Genomic DNA, 20648 nt, shown 5'->3' with positions numbered 1-20648 from the left:
CCCTGGGCTAGCTGCTACTGCCTTTAATTTTGTGTTTTCTGAAACAAAATATCTTTTTCTTCCAAACACACATTTTTTTTAAAAAGGAATGTAAACAAAAACTCCGCACAATGAAAAGGAACGAAACCCTCCCCACAAACAAACAAAAACACACCAATTCCTGACCACCCCTAAGAGACACAGCGATCTCATAAGGCCTCTTTCCCTTAGGAAAAGTAGGATAAAAAGGAAGCGCCTTTTTTTTTTTTTTTTTTTAAATAACCAAAATATTTATATAACACAGCAAGTGAATTGTGCAAAGTGAAGTAAACCCCATTTCAAACTTGTGCTGACTTAACTACTTTTCTGTGTGTGTTACCGTGTGTCCATTAGCTGCATGGGATGCCAGCTTTTAGTAACCTCCTCAGTTCAGTGCTGCTGCTTTCCTCTGGAAGAAATATTGCCTCTGAGTGAATGGCTGCTTTCTAGGGATTACAGCCAAAATCAACACATGGGACTCTGCAACCTGTCAGAATCTTTTCACCAGGAAGAGCCTGGGCGGTGGTACTGGAACCCTCCGTGGCCTTTTCCAAAGGGCACAGCAAATAGCAAGTCCTTAGAGACTTCTTAGAAAGATGAATAAACTGTCGCCATCCTGTGCTGGTAAGAGCACCGCCCTCCCTCCCCATCCTGCAAGTGAAAGTAGCAGATCTGTCACATTTAACCGCCCAAACCCCAGAAGGCACGGACTAACGCTATGGCCTAAATGTGCCTACTGAGGCAACCCAGTCATCCCCCGGGGGGGGGGAGGGGGCAGGCCTGCCACTGTGTTTATTTCCTGTGGTCTGGTGGTGGAAGATCGGCTTTGGAGGAGACTCCTCGCACCCGCCGGCTCTGCCCCCGGAGCATCTCGGCTCCCGCCGGTGCAGTACAAAAGCTGCACCCGAGACTTTTCACATAGGAAACTTCCATACCAGGAAGGTCACTTTTTCCGAAGGTTATTTGTTTTGTCTGCCGGGTTGTGCCAGTTAGGTAGGGGCTGCAAAACGCCTCGCCGCTGCTTTTCTCATTGGAAAGGAGACGTGTGCCTAATCGGATTTCATTTCTTTTCCTGGGCGAGAATGAGCCGATTTATTTTGTGCAGCTTTGGCTTGAGCAGCTTTCAGGCACGATGGGTCCAGGCAGCCAAGGATGCGAGTACTAATGATAATAATACTGCTCCCTTTTAAGTCAGAGAGAGAGAGAGAGAGCTGATTAGGACTGACTGCATGCAGCAGGGCTTGCAAAACAGTGTATGGGATATGCTTGAATGAACTATTGTGCTCGGTGAGCCAACCAAAAAAAATATTAATTTAAAGTGATGCCTTCTTATTGGATTTCTCGTGGGATCTGCGGAAGGGGGTGACGAGAAATGTATTAAGTTAATCCAGTAAAAAGGTAGCACCTCATAATAATTTTTTTGTTGTTGAAATTTATTGCTGCGGTGTATGCTTGAAAACAGTTTTTTATTTCTTCTGTAGACGCGAAATGGTGGGGCCCAGAGCCAGGACATAGGGGAAGGGGGGGGGGGGGGACGTTTTCATTAGAATATATTTCCAGCTAGCTCGGGAGCACCAGGCTGCGGTGGGAGCTGAGCCACCGCGCTCCTTGGCCGCACATCAAGTGGCTGGCAGGGGCATGTGCTGGAGTCTGCCCAGGAAGCGCGCGGAAAGGGGGAGCTTGTTCGAGGCGCGACCCCCGTCCCCACCCTGCCTCCTCGTCCCAGCCCAGAGCGCGCGGGGGCAGCCGGCTCCTCAGAGAGCGCGCGCGGGAAGCCGGCTCAGCAGAGAGCGCGCGGGCAGCCGGCTCCACAGAACGAGCCATGGCTTCGGTCTTCCTGTGCGGGGTGGAGGACCTGCTCTCCAGCGGCAGCCGCCTGGCGTGGAACCTGACCGTCTCCTGCCTGCGGAGGTGGTCCAGCGACAGCCTGAGGACCTGCCAGCAGCTGCTGAGGACCTGCTGCCGACTCCGCGACGTTTATCAGGTAAACGACAAAAAAAAACCAAACCCAAAACCAACCCCAGGCAGCTCCCGGGGCTGTGCGAAGCCTGCCTTGTGCCGGAAGTTGGCACTCGGGGTTACAGATCCTAGGAGAATGCCTTAAGGACTAAGGCAAAACTTTGCGAGCATGGCTAGATACATTGGCTTCTTGGCTAAGAACGCTTCCCGTCGGGCTTGGAAGCCGTGCAGCGCTGCCTGCCCCCGTGGTAGCAGTGTCCAGAGGATTGCTGGATGGGTTAGGATTTTCCATCTGATAAGGAAAGCGAACCGGAGTTTGGGAGGGAGATTAGAATAATGTTCCCGTGAGCGAGCCAAGTTAATTCATAGGAGCGGGGAAATTAGAACAGGAGTTAATTGGTGGCTTTGCCGGGAGGAGGGAACTACCCGAGGCACACCTGTTTAACAGGCAATTCAAAGAGGAAATTTGTTAATGCAACTAGTGTCCTATCTGCATTTTTTTCAGGTTTTATTTGCTTGCACTGCAGTTTTAGCTAACAATATGTCTTATGCATTGCAAGTTGAGCATTTCTTTTTTTATCTACTAAAATGTTGCAGATAATCAATTCAGAGTATAATTTATTCTAGTTACATAGAGGTCTATATTCAGCGTGTTTGGCCGGCTAAGTTTGGCACCTAGCCAAATAAATGCTGGATTTAAAATTCCCACTGGTCCTACTGCCCCTGACATACAGGCCGATACAGTAAAGAGAGCGGGCAAGCGCACAAGCCAATGTCCTGTGCGCATGATTCAGTAAAACAAAATATTTAAATTAGGGCCCATGGTAAAAAGTGGCGCTAGGGACACTAGCGCTTCCCTAGTGCCTCTTTTTGGACAGGTGCGGTGGTTGTCAGCGAGTTTGACAGCCGACACTCAATTTTGCCGGCATCGGTTCTTGAGCCCACTGACAGCCACGGGTTCGGAAACTGGACGCCGGCAAAATTGAGCATCCGGTTTTCAACCCGCGAGCCGCGGGCTGATTTAAAATTTATTTTTTTTTAAACTTTTTTTTAACTTTTGGGACCTCAGACTTAATATCGCCATGATATTAAGTCGGAAGGTGCACAGAAAAGCAGTTTTTACTGCTTTTCTGTGCACTTCCCTGGCGCCAGCAGAATTTAACGCCTACCTTTGGGTAGGCACTAATTTCTTAAAGTAAAATGTGTGGCTTGGCAGCACATTTTACTTACTGTATTGCGCGGGAATGACTAATAGGGCCATCAACATGCATTTGCATATTGCGGGCGCTATTAGTCTCGGGGGGGGTTGGACGTGCGTTTTTGACGCGCTATTACCCCTTACTGAATAAGGGGTAAAGCTAGCTCGTTGAAAACGCGTGTTCAAATGCTGGTTAACATATATCGGCCTGATAGTCTGATAATGTGTTATGCGGCTGCTCTGAGGGTATTCAGGGCTGGAGCACCATTGTCTGGCTAACGTAGTTGGTTATCCCCAAGTTTCAGTGTTGAGGTAGTCAGATATCTTTTGGACAGCCAAAGAGCAGTCCTAAAGTTAGGTGGATAAACTTATCCAGCTAACTTTAAAATAGCCAGGTATATTTAGCACTTGTCCACGCCACTGAATATCCTGGCTACATTAACTGGATAAGTGTATCTGGCTAATTTTTCTAGTCATCCAACAACTGAATAAGGACCTCGTTGTTTTCTTTTGTGAATATTTAGGTTTCTGTTTCTGGATCCTTGTTTGGGTTATTTTTGGAGCAGACCTCTTCCTAGCTCTCACAGATATAGTTAGAGTGATCAACTGCTGCTACTACTACTTAACATTTTTATAGTGCAACACGTCATACGCAGCGCTGTACAAACACACAAAAAAGGACAGTCCCTTCTCAGTAGAGCTTACAATTTAATAAGACATACAGGACAAGAGACTTGGGGCATTTTATAAAGCAAAACAATGATTAAAAAAAGAAAGTTAATGAGGCTAAAAGCAGACAATCAGGCCTAAGATTTAAAAGCAGATCAACCCAAGGAGCTGAACAATTCTGCTAAAGAGGCATACAGGATGAGTATTTTTTTTTAATAAGAGTTCACAGACCACCCCCTCGTTGTACTCTATCCCACCCCCAGTCTCCTGAGTTTAACTTGCGTACTCACTGTACCTTGTTGCTCAGGAAATGTTGTATGTACCACAGCAACCAGAGCATCAGGTGATACAATACGTACCCTCTAGAGATGCATAACAACATCTTCAAGAAATACACAGAAAGTGCAACCCCTCCATCTGTGAACATTTTACAGCACTGTCAGATCAAGCTTACTACAAGAAAACTGAACACAGATTTTGGACGAGCTCGTGTGTATGCTCTTCTTTGCTGATCTCGGAAATGTACATGTTTCTGCATTTTCCTTTTATAGCAATAACATGTCTGCATATTGTGCATAAGATCTGAGAAACAAAAGCAATAACTGGCTATACAGCTCTGCGTGCAGTTTCTGTGTAGCACATGGGGAGAAGAAATGTCCAGTGGGAATTAAAGTTGCAGCATGCTGCTTACATATTAAAGACACAGGCCAGTAGCACTGTAGCATAAAATGGTATTAAAGGATAGCAAAATGGGGAATTTGCATGAGTGTAAGCCATTGGATGGGGCACATAAAATGTGACAAGGTCTGGTGTCAGCTTGGGAGTACAGCACCACGGTCTTGGAGGGGTTCAGTGATAAATGGATCAAGCTGATGGTATAGGGGACCCTGCCCCAGAGGCAAGCACAAGATTCCTACACTGGACAGGAAACCAAACCACCTAGGTCTCCCCTCTATGAATCCCTCTGGCTACTTTCCCAATTAAGTCCCCCCACAAACTCGTACCTGTAGATGTGATAGAGACTCACTCCAAGATATGTTTAAACAATCAACATTTAGTTTTCTGGGGTTACCAGCAGCCAAGAGTTTACAAAAATGTTTAAAATGCACTGATTAAATCTTCCAGGGCCAGGCTGTAGCAACATCCAACATCCAGGCTGTAGCAACATAGGCTGAAATTGATTGAGAGTTTATGTTCCCATCCACTTCTTCCAACACCCAATACCACGTTTACATTGACTCCAAATAAGTTTCATAAGAACAGTCCAATATGAGATTGTGCAGGATAGAAATATTTTTAAATTAAATTAAATAACCACAGTTGTCATCTCATCATCCTCCCAAACAGCATAGGGATCCTCCTTGAAGGCTTCATAGGGGTTCCCCAGATTTCTCCCCACTCCAACCTCTATGGACCTCCTCCTGTCAAGTCTTCTAGAATCCCGATTTCAACAGAATCATACCTCTCTCAATCTAATCTAACATCAGGTGACTGCTTAGTTGTTCAAGAACAAAGTCAAGAACCTCCATCAATGCTCTTGGGATATCCCCACACCAAGACAAAGATAAGTTCATTCCCCACCTCCAGTACTCATTCACTCCAGTTGATGAAGATAAGTCTTGATACAACTTTGGGCTACCTCCATCCAACAACCTGCACTCTCAAATCATGCCTTTCAAGTTAGTGAAGCTAGCAAGTGAGGGCCTTAAAACCTGGGTATGTGAAATTATGAATACCTCTTTGTTGGAGGGATTGCCTCCCACACATCTAAGAAAAGGCTTTGGTTCAACCTTTGCTTAAAAAAAAAAAAAAGCCTGGATCTAGACAAACCAGAAAGTTATCACCCTGTAGTAGGGAAAACAGTTCAAAGTCAACTGAATGACTGGCTGAGAGAGAGAAACTGGCTGGACCCTTATCAATCTGGTTTCAGATATGGACACAGAATACAGACAGTCTTCATCACCTTGTTAGATGATCTCAGATACATGATAGGAGGCAGTTCTGGTGCCATTAGATTTCTTATCAATATTTTATACTGTAGATCATAACATCATGCCATCAAGATTAGCTAAGGCTGGAATAAGTGGCAAGGTCCTAGACTGGTTCAGTGTTGTCTGGCAGGCAACAATATGCTCACTTCACTGACAAGCCGACAGCACCCTGGACCTTGGAATACAGAGCACCCCAGGGCTCTGGGCTATTTCCAGTCCTTTTCAACATACACCTGTAATGGCATACATCTATGCAGATGACATCCAGTTATTACTGCCAATAGACACAAACCCACAAACAGCTAATAAAAAAGCTAAACGAGCATCTTACAGCCATCCAAGAATGGATTAAAGAAAACAAACTCCACCTAAACTCAAACAATACAAAAATTCTTTGGATATAAAACATGCACAACCATTCCCTGATCTAAAAATCCCATGAGCTCCCTGCTGGACTCAGAATTAAATCCAATCGACAGTGAAGAGTTGCCTCTTTCAACTATGCAACCTAGGTAGACTCTGCCCTCTCATTGGGAAGACTAACCTTATCACAGTGAGCCACACCATAGCAACTATACGGCCGCATTATTGTAATGCTCTATACGAGGCCCTGCAAAATCTTCAGATCATTTAAAACTCAGCTACATGACTAATAGAACTTATCACACCAGTTCTACTCAAACTATATTGGCTTCCAGTCCTCTGCAGATCCAAATTCAAAACCCTGTCACTGATTTTCAAGGTTTTAAGAGGCGATGGGCCTAACTATTTGAAAGAAAGACTGTCCCTATACATGCCCGCTAGACCACTAAAGTCCTTACATAGCGCCTCTATTACAATGAAGACAACAAAGAAATAAGAACAGATACACGATGATAATCCTTCTCAGGAGCAGCATCTGCTTTAGGGAACTCCTTCCCAGAGGAGCACCACTAAATTAATGACTACTCCCATTTCAGGAAGCAAGCAAAAACTTGCTTTTTTCAGCCAGGTTTTTAATGACAGACTCTCCATTTTTGGAAACACGCAAACATGCATTTAAAAATAAAAAAAAAAACCAAACAAACTGCCATTGCACCATGTTCAGTGCTGAACATACTGCTAAAGCATAGCATTTGGTTTGAGATACTTGTACATTTAGTTCAAGTTAAGTTTACTGTGTTATTAGGTTTTTACAGTAGGCATTAATACTGATTTAAACTCTAGTAACAATGTTGTACAGTGTATTATTTATCAAGCTGCTAGTAATCCTGGATTATTTTGGCCACTTTACTTGTTGTACCCCACCTTGGGTGAATTTCATATTCAAAAAGGTGGGCAATTATTTAGATAAATATATACTCTGTGTGTGTGTGTGTGTCAGGCCGATTGAATATTGGCATGTGTAAAACAGGCGCTCATGATTGAGCACCCGCTCTCCTAACGTGCGTCCATCCACCTCTCCCGGGCACCAGATTTAATATTAAAATTAGCTGCCGTGGTAAAAAGGAGGTGCTAGGGGAAATTGTGTGTCCCTAGCACCTCCTTGGAATCAGGTGCCCAGGAAAGGTGGCTGTAAGTGTGCGTTAGGAAACAGACGCTCATTACGAGCGTCCGTTTTCTCCCACTGCGGCATAATGTGCACCAACAATATACATGGCTTGAACCGTGTATATTGTGGGTATAGTGAGCACCCAGAAATTTTTTTTTTCGCAATTTTTTTTTTTTTTTTTACGATTCCACTTTCAGTGGGCCCTCCTACTTAGTATCGTGAAAATACTAGTAGGAGGGATTACAGAAAGCAAGAATTTGTGTTTTTACAATGAGCCCTTGAACGCAGCAGTCCTTTACGCCAGCCGCAGACTGGAGTAAAATTATCCGCATTGCAAGGGCGCATTGGCTGCGTGGAAAATTTTTTGCATCGCGGGGATAAGCTAATAGCTTCATCTACATGTACATTACATGTGATGAGAGCTAGTAGCTATGCGCTTGATTGGACGTGTTTTGGATGCGCTAATCCCTGTTTCGCATCGGGGGTTATGGATGTGTGTCCGAAATGCACATCCAATCGTGTGTTGATCCATGCGCTGGTCGCAGCGCACGGTATTGCATTGGCCTGTGTTTGTTTAGTAGCACTTTAAAAATAAATAGTGGTGTGGTTGCAAAGTAGCTCTGTGTTGCCTGCCACTGAGGGTTCATTTCAGTATTTTACAACACTCTCTTTAAACAGTATTCATGCCCCCTCCACCCCTGTAACTGGGTTGGGGTGACTACACCAGTGTAAAGGGTGTAGCAGTGTGGGATGATGGTGGAAAGAGTGCAGCAATCAGAGTTGTGAGAGGTGTTGTAGCAGGGTGATGCAGGTATAATAAGATGCAGCAGTTAGTGATACTGTCCAATAGATGCAGTCAGGGGCTGACTCAGTGGCTCAGTGGCACAGCTGTGCACCACCATCCAGAGGGACCTGTGTTCAGTCCTTGGCTCAGGATTTCTATTCCTCAGGCACTGTTCAAATTCCCTGATGGAGAGAGAGTCATAGTTATTGTGCAATGGCATCACCTAGTGGTCAGTTTTAGGAGCTCTGGTACATAGCCCCTGGCTTTGGTCTATCACTGCAGGTAACTGAATTTAAAATAAGTTGGGAAGGGGGCATAAAATAGGGGTAAAAATCATCATCATTTGTATAGTGCATACAAGATGTATGTGGCGCTGTACTGAGCCACATAATAGACAATCCCTTGCAAGTTAAAGCTCATGGTACCACATTTCAGCTCTGATTGAGATAGAAGCTCAAAGGAGGTGGAGGGAAAAGCTGGGTCAAAAAAAAGGTGCAGATAGGACAGGTACTGGTGAAGAATGAAATTTCCCAAGTTTCTGGTTTTGAAATCAAAAGAAAATGTAGTTACCAAAGATATAACAGATGATGATTTTCCCATGCATTTGATTCTAAAATTAACTCTATCAGATCAGAATTTGTTTCAGATTCTACTGCAGCCTCATCAGATAAGTCTCTGGCCTTGCCATTATCCTCAGAGGATACTAACATTTCTACAAGTAAAGTTTAAGCTTTTAACAAAGTTACACTGGCTAGTCTTCAATTAATTTTGAAGCAAATGCATGTCTCTTCCTCACTTTACTATCCTTTGCCATTAAAACACATTTCAAATCCAATTCTTGATCTCTTTCCCCCTTTATTATATATCAGTTCATGTTTGGAGCTTGGTTGTCTATCTCAACAGCGGAAATCTGCCAAAGTTCAATCAGTACTTAAAAAATCTTCTTAGTCCTGACCTCCCAGGCAAATGTCGGCCAATTTCAGATCTTCGCACTTTAACCAGTTATCAAAAAATTATTCAAGTTCAGCTAAGAATATAAGAACATGCCATACTGGGTCAGACCAAGGATCCATCAAGCCCAGCATCATGTCTCCAATAGTGGCCAATCCAGGTCATAAGAACCTGGCAAGTACCCAAAAACTAAGTCTATTCCATGTTATTATTGCTAGTAATAGCAGTGGCTATTTTCTAAGTCAACTTAATAGCAGGTAATGGACTTCTCCTCCAAGAACTTATCCAATCCTTTTTTAAACCCAGCTACACTAACTGCACTAACCATATCCCCTGGCAACAAATTCCAGAGTTTAATTGTGCATTGAGTGAAAAAGAACTTTCTTCGATTAAATGTGCCACATGCTAACTTCATGGAGTGCCCTCTAGTCCTTCTATTATCCGAAAGAGTAAATAACCGATTCACATTTACCCATTCTAGACCTCTCATGATTTTAAACACCTCTATCATATCCCCCCTCAGCTGTTTCTTCTCCAAGCTGAACAGTCCTGACCTCTTTAGTCTTTCCTCATAGGGGAGCTGTTCCATCCCCTTTATCATTTTAGTCGCCCTTCTCTGTACCTTCTCCATCGCAACTATATCTTTTTTGAGATTCGGCAACCAGAATTATACACAGTGTTCAAGGTGTGGTCTCACCATGGAGCGATACAGAGGCATTATGACATTTTCTGTTTTATTCACCATTCCCTTTCTAATAATTCCCAACATTCTGTTTGCTTTTTTGACTGCCGCAGCACACTGAACCGACGATTTCAATGTGTTATCCACTATGATGCCTAGATCTCTTTCTTGGGTGGTAGCTCCTAATATTTATTTATTTATTTATTCGTTTTTATATACCGTCATTCGGTTTAGCCATCACAATGGTTTACAGAATCAAAACAACAATCAGATAAATTATACATAGTTGCAAAATATGGAACCTAACATTGTGTAACTATAGCGTGGGTTATTTTTCCCTATATGCATCACCTTGCACTTATCCACATTAATTTAATCTGCCATTTGGATGCCCAATTTTCCAGTCTCACAAGGTCTTCCTGTAATTTAGCACATTCTGCTTGTGATTTAACTACTCTGAATAATTTTGTATCATCTGCAAATGATTACTTCACTCGTTGTATTCCTTTCCAGATCATTTATAAATATATTGAAAAGCAAGGATCCCAATACAGATCCCTGAGGCACTCCACTGCCCTCCCCTCCACTGAGAAAATTGTCCATTTAATCCTACTCTGTTTCCTGTCGTTCAGCCAGTTTGTAATCCATGAAAGGACATTGCCACCTATCCCATGACTTTTACTTTTCCTAGAAGCCTCTCATGGGGAACTTTGTCAAATGCCTTCTGAAAATCCAAATACACTACATCTACCGGTTCACCTTTATCTACATGTTTATTAACTCCTTCAAAAAAGTGAAGCAGATTTCTAAGGCAAGACTTGTCTTGGGTAAAGCCTTGCTGACTTTGTTCCATTAAACACGTCTTTCTATATGTTCTGTGATTTTTGATATTTAGAAAACTTTCCACTATTTGTCCTGGCACTGAAGTCAGGCTCACTGGTCTGTAGTTTCCTGGATCGCCCCTGGATCCCTTTTTAAATATTGGGGTTACATTAACCACCCTCCAGTCTTCAGGTACAATGGATGACTTTAATGATAGGTTACAAATATTTACTAATAGTTCTGAAATTTAATTTTTGAGTTCCTTCAGAACCCTGGGGTGTATACCATCCGGTCCAGGTGATTTACTACTTTTCAGTTTGTCAATCAGGCCTACCATAGGTTAACCATGATTTGATTCAGTCCATCTGAATCATTACCCATGAAAACTTTCTCCAGAATGGGTATCTTCCCAACATTCTCTTCAGTAAACACAGAACCAAAGAAATCGTTTAATCTTTCCGTGATGGCCTTATGTTCTTTAAGTGCCCCTTTAAACCCTGGATCATCTGACTCCCTCACAGGCTTTCTGCTTTGGATATATTTTTAAAAGGTTTTACTGTAAGTTTTTGCCTCTACGGCCAACTTTTTTTCATATTCTCTTTTAGCCTGTCTTATCAATGTCTTTCATTTAACTTGCCAACGCTTATGCTTTAATCCTATTTTCTTCTGTTGGGTCCTTCTTCCATTTTTTGAATGAAGATCTTTTGGCTAAAATAGCCTCTTTCACCTCACCTTTTAACCATGCCGGTAATTGTTTTGCCTTCCTTCCACCTTTCTTAATGTGTGGAATACATCTCTACTGTGCTTCTATGATTGTATTTTTTAACAATGTCCACGCCTCTTGCACACTTTTTACCTTTGTAGCTGTTCCTTTCAGTTTTTTTCTATTTTTCTCATTTTATCAAAGTTTCCCTTTTGAAAGTTTAGCACTAGAGTCGTGGATTTGCTTACTGTCCCCCTTCCAGTCATTAATTCAAATTTGATCATATTATGATCACTGTTGCCAAGCGGCCCCACCACCATTACCTCTCTCACCAAATCCTGTGCTTCACTGAGAATTAGATCTAAAATTGCTCCCTCTCTCATCTGTTCCTGAACCAGTTGCTCCATAAAAATGTCATTTATTCCACCCAGGAACTTTATCTCTCTAGCAAGTCCCAATGATCCATTTACCCAGACAATATTAGGGTAATTGAAATCTCACATTATTACTGCACTATCAATTTGGTTAGCTTCCTTAATTTCTCTTAGCATTTCACTGTTTGTCTCACCATCTTGGCCAGGTGGACGGTAGTGAACTTCTATCACTATACTCTTCCCCAACACATAAGGGATTTCTACCCATAAAGATTCGATTTGTGCATTTAGTCTCATGCAGGATGTTTATCCTGTTGGACTCTATGCCATACTGGACATAAAGCGCTACACCACCTCCCGGGTGTCATTGCGATATAATTTGTACCCGAGGTATAGCACTGTCCCATTGGTTATCCTCTTTCCACCATGTGTCTGAGATGCCAATTAAGTCTATGTCATCATTCACTGCTGTACACTCTAATTCTCCCATCTTACATCTTAGACTTCTGACATTAGCATACAAACATTTCAAAGTGTGTTTTTTGTTTGTAATTTCATTCTGCTTTTTAATTGATAGGGATAAGTTAGACGTTTTTTAGCTCAGGTGAGTTTTTAGTTACAGGCACATGGACTACTTTTCTTATTATTGGAACCTTACTGTTGGGATGCCCTAATTCTAATGCTTTATTAGTATCCTTTAAAGATACCTCCCTCCGAACCATGCGCGACTATCGGCTTTCCCCTTTGTTCTAGTTTAAAACCTGCTCTATCTCCTTTTTAAAGGTTAGTGCCAGCAGTCTGGTTCCACCCTGGTTAAGATGGAGCCCATCCCTTCGGAAGAGACTCCCCCGTTCCCAAGAACTTTGGTGTTGCATCCCAAACAGTCAGGGTATCGGAAGGGATTCAACACCGAGACCATTCTAACTGCCTTGCACAGACATCAGTTTAAATATGGATTGAGGAAATGCGTTGCTTATCGTTGTTTTGGACATGAGCTCTGCATGTGATACAGTGTATTATCAACAACTTGACATTGGAGTTTGAAATCAAGCCCTAAATTGGTTTTAAGTCTTTTCTCGAAGGCAGAACATATCAGGTGTTCTGGAATAATGCTCTACCACATCCTAGTCAGCTTGATTGTAGAGTCCCACAGGACTCAGTGTTGTCCCCTACCTTATTCAATCTATATTTAGCACCTTTAGTAATTTTGATATACAGTATGGGTTACAGCTCCTATTTTTATGCTGATGACATTCAGGTCAAAGACAATTTTGACTAAAAAAACTTGTTTCTCTTGCACATTTCAACTGCCGTCTGACAGAAATTGCAGGATGGTTAAAAGTCTTCAGACTCAAAGCAAATCCTGATAAGTCTGAGGCCTTGTAGTTTGTAGGTAAGAATTACTCTGAATCACTTCCTTCCCCAGTAATGGAAGGCAAATCCATTCAAGTAAAAGAGGCAGTTAACATTTTGGGGGTCCGGTTACATTCTTTTTAAAACTTTTCATTACACGTTTCCCATTTACTTCAGACATCATATTTTTTTTCTTCACTTCATTTCACCTTTAGGACCTTTTTTCAGTCAAAATTATTTGAAGAGCCCCATTCATTCGCTCATACTTAGTAGATTAGATTACTGTACACTTCTTTTTCATGGACTGTCCTCTATTCAAATTAGAAGAGTACTAGTTGTACAAAAGACAACAGCCAAATTAATTTTGGGGGAAAATTATGATCATGTGACACCTCTGAGCTTCACTGGTTGCCAGTGCCAGCATGTATCATTTTCAGAATTGGCTGTTTAACATTTAAAGCCATTAGATGGGGCACACCTCTATATTTTGCTAATCTCATCAAACCATGTTGTCCTAATCATATGCTTCCTTCCTCCTAACATGAATTGCTGATTGTGCCATCACCAAAGAGATTAGGTTTGAAATCACAAGAGAAACCAATTTTTCAAATCTCTCTCCAAGCATTTGGAATTCTCTGCCTTCAGTCTTCCGACTTGAAAAAAGAGAATCTAAAATTCAGGAAAGTGTTGAAAGGTTTTCTTTATTCACATATTTACCCTTCTATTTGACATAGTTTATGTATTATTTTGATCCACATCTGTAATAACTTCATATCCATATTGCCTGAGGTTATGTTATTTGTGATTCAGCATTACCGAATCATAGCTCATTACTTTTTAAGCCTATTTTTATTTGGGTTTACTTATTTTATGTTCTTTAACTTAATATTTATTCTATTTTGTGTATTTTATGCTTATTGTGCTTTATTTTATTTTGTTAATACTGTACAATTCTATTTTTATTATTTTTAGTTTTATACTTCATATTTGTACATCACTTTGTGTTATTGATGTAAGAAATAGTGATTAATCAAGCAAATGAACTAAACTAAAGTTACTTGCTGCAAAAGACACAATACAAAAATGAAAAAGGCACCTGATTTATTAAGCTTCTGCCCCATATAGAAAGAATGGGAGAAAGGCCTTAGTAAATTGGACTTTTAGATCCTTATTCAATAGCAAGTGAATATTCAAAGGACTGACATATGTAAATGCAACATACTATCATAGCAATTTTCAAAAGCCATTTACCCACATTAAGGGGTAGATTTTCAAACAAGGCGCGTTGGCGTACTTTTGTTGGTGCTCCAGGCGCCAACAAAAGTACGCGGGATTTTAGTAGATACGTGCGGAGCCGCGCATATCCGCTAAAATCCTGGATCGGCGCGCGCAAGGCTATCAATTACGAATAGCCGGCGCGCGCTGAGCCGCGCAGCCTACCCCCGTTCCCTCCAAGGCCGCTCCAAAATCGGAGCGGCCTTGGAGGGAATCCTCTAACACCCTCCCCTCACCTTCCCCTCCCTTCCCCTACCTAACCCACCCGCCCGGCCCTGTCTAAACCCCCCCCTTACCTTTGTCGGGGGATTTACGCCTCCCGGAGGGAGACGTAAATCCCCGCGCGCCAGCGGGCCGCTTGTGCGCCGGGACGCGACCTGGGGCGGGTACGGAGGGCGCAGCCACGCCCCCGGACCGCCCCGGGCCGTAACCACGCCCCCGGACCCGCCCCCAAAACTCTGCCGACACGCCCCCTAAACGCCGCGACGACCGGGCCCGCCCCCCTCGGAGAACCCCGGGACTTACGCGAGTCCCGGGGTCTGCGCGCGCCTAAATCCGCCCGGATTTGGGCGGATTTAGGCGAGCAGGGCTCTTAAAATCCGCCCCTAAGTGCACTTATGCAGGTAAATCCTATGAACAATTCAATGGCATATATTGTAGCAATTTTCAAAAGCCCATTTACATGGATAAAGTGTATTTACACCTGTAAAACCCAGTTTTAAGTGTAAAAATCAGACCTTTAGAGCACAGGAGAAAAATGCCAGAAGATCTGGTGCAAAGATTTTTTTTTGTCAAAATACTTTTTATTAACAGGTGGGAAGTGGCCTCCGCCACCCAAGCACGAGTAAAGTACAAAATAGAACCATAATAGCAAAAATAACATAGTACAACCATAGCCACAACAGACTTCCCACCATATTTTTGTGTTTTCACCCCAATATCCGTTCCCCGTCCCAATCCCCTATCCTCCCTCATACATCACATACATTCCCATTCATACCTTAACCCCCCCTTTCCCTGCCCCCCTATCTTTAGATGACCATTGCGTAGTGTACCCAGTATGTCGTAAGTCCTCTTGAAGAGATTTAGGAAGATTGTTAAACCAAACATCCCAACAAGTACAATAATGATTATCAGGCCGCCTCCTGCCAGCCATGTAGTCCAGTCTCTCCATATGTGCCAGGGAGGCCATTCGTCCATACCAAGCGGCAAGCGTAGGCGTCGCCAAAGGTTCTGTCCAAACCGCAAGAATGGTGCGACAAGCCATCAAAACAGCTACGCGCTCAAAGCGGGCCTTAGAACCACTGCCCGGCAAACGGCGAGGTGCAGTACAGGTAAGTAGCAACCAGCCGGTGAGACGGATGGGTTCTCCTGTGCACGTGCCCACCACCGTCAACACGGCCTGCCAAAAGGGTCGAAGCAATGGGCAGTCGATCAACCTGTGGAGCAACGTGCCTGCAGCATTCCCACACTTAGTGCAGTCAGGAGATGGAGCCAACTTCATGCGAAACCGACGGACGTCGTCGTAATACAGACAGTGAAAAAGCTTAAACTGAAGCTCACGTAATCCCAAGTCAGGTAATAGCTTATATAGGTTGCGACACCAGCTCGCCATCTGTCGCTCAGTAACAGGAGATCCCAAAACAGTGGACCATCGATCAGCCAGGCTACGAATTGGCGCAGCACCGCCTAATTTCTGGCCAAGTTTTTTCCAGCAGGTAATAGTGTTTCGCAAGTAGGCAGTATCAAAGATGGAATTGGCAAATTTCAGTTCCGCCTCCAACTCCGACTTCGTCCAGGCACAAGCAGTTAAGTAATGGCGAGCTTGAAGAAAAGCGTAAAAGTGCTTCACGGGCAATTGGAAGGTGCGTGCCAGCGTGGCAAAGTCCAATAGCACACCTGAAAGAGAGTCATACATGTGAAATGCAAACAGCACCCCATGGTCCGCCCAAGTGCGAAACACCAAGCCACTCTCCCGACCCGGGAGAAATTCTACATTTTTCAGAAAAGGCAGCAACAGGGACCGCCCTTCCGATAAATTATGTTTTTTCCGCATCCATCGCCAAGCGCGGATACAGGGCGCTAAAAAAACCTTGGGATAATAAGCACGGCGACGTTGTTCAGCCCGCACTTGTATAAGGCTTAGAGGTGACCCCGGGGATGACATACAGCCCAACAGTCCTTCTTCACAGTAGCGATAAGTGCCCGTCAACCATTCTCCTATAAACCGCATTTGGCAGGCTACATTATACAACCGGAAATCCAGCAAATTAAGCCCTCCCCACTCCCTCGGATATTCCATAGTTCTATAGGCTAAACGGGCGCGTTTCTCCCGCCACAGAAAACGTTGAATGCTGGAGCGTAAGCGACGGACATCAGCCACCGTCAGCCAGCAGGGGAGCATATGAAGGAGATATAATAGTTTGGGGACCAACACCATTTTGACAAGGGCGCCCCTACCAAAGAGTGACAACGGTAGCTGTTTCCACATAACTAGTTGCGCCTGAAATTTGGCAACACAGGGGGCTATATTTAAGGAATACAACTTCTTCAAGTCCCTCGGAATCCAGACTCCCAGGTACTTGAGCTTGTCCGAGGCCCACCGAAAAGGAAACACTCCATCCCACGTAGCTGGGAGATCAGCCCGCAAGGCCAGAGCCTCGGATTTATCATAATTTATTTTTAGACCGGTTATCAAATGGAAGCGGTCAAACAGAGTAATAATGGCCGGTACACTGGTGCGCGGCTTCCCCACAAATAGAAGGAGGTCATCGGCAAACATAGCCAGTTTTAGGGGGTGACCATCCAAACTGAGCCCACTAATAGTTCTCTCACGTCTAAGGCATGTGGCCAAGGGCTCTAGTGCCATAATAAATAACAGAGGGGATAGGGGGCACCCCTGGCGAACACCCCGTGAGATAGGAAAAGCCTCGGTAGGTATCCCATTAAGTAAAAGAGTGGCACTGGGGTTTTTGTACAGAATATGTAACCATTGTAAATAAGCCCCGGAGAACCCATACCGTTGTAATACCCAGAACATATACTCCCATGAAATAGAATCGAACGCTTTTTCAGCGTCTAGGCTTAAGATCAATGCTTCAGCTTCGGTCTGGTAATTCAGTGTGGCCAGCAATCTCCGAACATTCCGCACCCCTTGTCGTCCCTTAATAAAACCAGTCTGATCCTCATGAATTAGGGTTGGCAAAATATCAGACACTCGAGCCGCTAAGATAGAAGCAAGTATCTTTATGTCTACATTTAGTAGCGAGATGGGGCGATAGGATCCCACCTCCAAAGGATCCTTCCCCGGCTTGGGAAGGACGACTATAACAGACTGATTGGAGGCGGGTGAAAGAGCGTCGACATGCAGTAAGTCAGCATAATAAGCTTGCAACGGGGCAAGCACCCCAAAGTTGAGGATCTTATAATACTCAGAGCCAAATCCATCCTGCCCCGCCGCCCTCCCAAGCCGCAGCGCCTTAATCACTGCATAAATTTCCGGGGTAGAAATGGGACAATTTAACTTCTCCAAATGCTCTGATGTTAGCTGAGGCCATGGGAAGGCTGCAAACATCTGATTAGCCAGGTCCTGATGCATAGGCTGGGAAGAATAGAGAGTCCGGAAATACTCTAAGAACCGGTTTGCTATGGCAGTAGGAGTGGTCTGATGCACCCCGTTATTGTCTCGGATACCAACAATCGAGGCTCGTTGACCACGGGGCCGAACTAGGTGCGACATAAGTCGACCTGCCCGATTACCATATTTATACAGGTGATAGCGGTAATAGCGGAGGGATTTGGAAGCCCGTTGATGCAACAAATTATTTAAAGTCTCCCGCGCCCGATCTACAAGGGCCTTAGCATCGTGGGACAAACCCCCCATGTGAGCCCCCTGAGCAGCTTTGAGAATTCCCGTCAGTCTTAAAATTTCTGCATTGCAACGGCGGTTTTTCTTAGCAACATAGGCAATAACCGCCCCTCGCATTACCGCCTTCCCGGCCTCCCATACAGTCGAGGGGGAAACACCCACAGTAGTATTAAGCTCAACATAATCCTTCCAACATGCCTGCAGATACCCATGAAACTCTTTATCTAAATAAAGATCAGGTCTCATGCGCCAAGAGTGAAAGGGCCGGGCCCCCAAACCCCATTGTAGAACCATAGATACTGGGGCATGGTCGGATACTGAGATGGTCCCTATAGTGGCGTCTTGTACCTTAGCGAAGCATTGATCAGAGATTAGCAAATAATCAAGCCGAGAATAAACATTGTGAGGGTGTGAAAAAAAGGTAAAATCACGCTCCTGCGGGTGTAAAATCCGCCAAATGTCCAGCAACCCAAGTTCCTGACACAGGAGGTTTACGCCCTCCCCCCCCTCCGTCCGGGAGGCTAGCTTAGGGGGTGCATAATCAAGTTGGCGGCTTGCAACAATATTAAAGTCACCACCCAGTACCAAACTATAGTTAGAAAAATCGGCCAAAAGAGTGGCCAAAGAAGCAAAAAAACCATGGGAGTATACGTTGGGCGCATAAATGGCACAAAACACAATACGTTGTTGATACAAAGAGCCCGCCACCAAAACATATCTACCTTCCTCATCTTGGCAAAGGCGTTCAAGCTGGAACGGTAAATTTTTGTGAATAAGGATGGCCACTCCCCGTTGTCTCCTATTATAAGACGAGTAATAGGCCTGACCCACCCAGTCTCTTTTTAATTTAGCGTGTTCCCCATCTCCCAAATGGGTCTCTTGCAAAAGCGCTACTTGCGTTTTCATATGTTTAAATAAAGTAAATAATTTAGTCCGTTTAATTGGGGAGTGGATGCCATCCACATTCATAATAACAACTTTAACAGGCGCCATCACATGAAGGGAATACTGGCTGCAAAAAACAATATGTGACCGGGGCCCCTTGGACCTCGGACCCTACTCACGAAAAATCCCTCCAGGCCTCCCAGCCTAGGCCCAGTGAGAAATAGTACTGGTGTTACACCGGTCTCTAAAGGAAACTGTAAGGTCATCCCCCCTACCCACCCCAGCTTACTAACACACATACCCACAACCACACAGCACATCCATACTATCAGCAAAAGTCCCCCCCCATACCCCATGGTGCTCAATTTACCGAGCTCCAGAAGTATAGCACACCAATCGTTACCTCCCCTTCTCCAACCTCATCTCCCCCAGTCGCTGCCAGAACAGATTCAACAGAGGCATCTAGAGTAACAAGAAGCCAACAGTAAGCTGACGCAATGTCCCACGTACAGAAAAGGAAACCTCAAAAAAAAAAAAAAAACAATCAGTCTCAAATAGGATGCAGAACTTGCACATCTGGTTAGCAAAGTCCAATAAAGACATGAAACATGAGAACAGGGAACGCCAGTCCCCGAGGGTGGCCCCAAGGTAGCAGAGCAAACTCTCTAGCAGTGCCCCCTCAAAGGAGGAGAAGGAAACAAAAACACAAAAAAAAACAGGTTCCTCCGAACACAGTAAGGGAGTCAAACTCGCCCCGAGGCACGCAGGTAAACAGGAACTGTGGTTGGCAAAAGATAATAAACCAAGAACAGAGTATCAGGCCACCAAAAAGTCCGCTCTTCAATCCCCGGCCAGCTGGGGAAGGCTCGCCACAAACCGCTCCGCTTCCTCCTTGGAATTAAAAAAGAGGGTTTTATTTTCATGCTGGACGCGCAGTTTCGCCGGATAGAGGAGGGCGAATCGTATGCCTCGGTTGTGTAGTGCGGTGCAAGCCGGGGCCATGGCCTTCCGCTGCGCAGCCGTGCTAGCCGAGAAGTCATTAAACAACAGTAGTCTGTGACCATTGTAGATCACCTCATTTTTTTTGGCGGTAGGACCGCAAAAGCCTAGTCTTATGGTCCCAATTAAGGATCCTGGCCATAACTGGCCTCGGCCGTCCAAGGCCCTCTCGCATGGGTCCCACACGGTGCACCCGTTCACATTGTAGCTGGTCTCCCGCAAGGAGGAGGCCTACCTGCTGAGGGAGCCATTTCTCCACCAGATCTCGTAAGTCCCCTTCCTTCACCTCCTCTGGCAGGCCTATAATTTTGAGGTTATTCCGACGTCCTCTGTCCTCCTGTTCCTCCACCTTAGCAAGGATCTCGTGTTGTCTATTTTGGAGGTCCACTATGGTCCTTTCTGAGGTCACCAGCCGGTCTCCCAGATCAGATATAATCCCCTCCGCGGTATCCAGTCGCTTAGCATGGCCTTCAACCGCCGCTTTTATATCTTCCATCGCGGTCTGGAGCTTGTACAGCCGGCCATCTAGCGCTTCCGTCACCCGCTGCGATATTTTTTGCAGGGCCTCTTCGTTCACAGACGCCAG

General features: G+C 44.6%; 1 protein-coding gene across 1 annotated transcript in view; it reads left to right on the top strand.

Moving 5' to 3' along the window:
- The first annotated feature begins 1604 nt into the window (after positions 1 to 1604).
- FRMD4B (FERM domain containing 4B) overlaps positions 1605 to 20648 on the top strand; it is a 295281-nt gene continuing 276237 nt past the window's right edge. Inside the window, exon 1 of the mRNA XM_029601082.1 lies at positions 1605 to 2002. Within this exon, the coding sequence (XP_029456942.1) occupies positions 1841 to 2002 (162 nt within the window). The 5' untranslated portion in view covers positions 1605 to 1840. The remainder of the gene's footprint in view (positions 2003 to 20648) is intronic.

The sequence above is a fragment of the Rhinatrema bivittatum genome, chromosome 4, assembly GCF_901001135.1.
Source record: "Rhinatrema bivittatum chromosome 4, aRhiBiv1.1, whole genome shotgun sequence".
NCBI lineage: Eukaryota > Metazoa > Chordata > Amphibia > Gymnophiona > Rhinatrematidae > Rhinatrema > Rhinatrema bivittatum.
The sequence above is the reverse complement of the archived record's forward strand: the minus strand, read 5'-3'. Positions and strand labels throughout refer to the sequence as shown.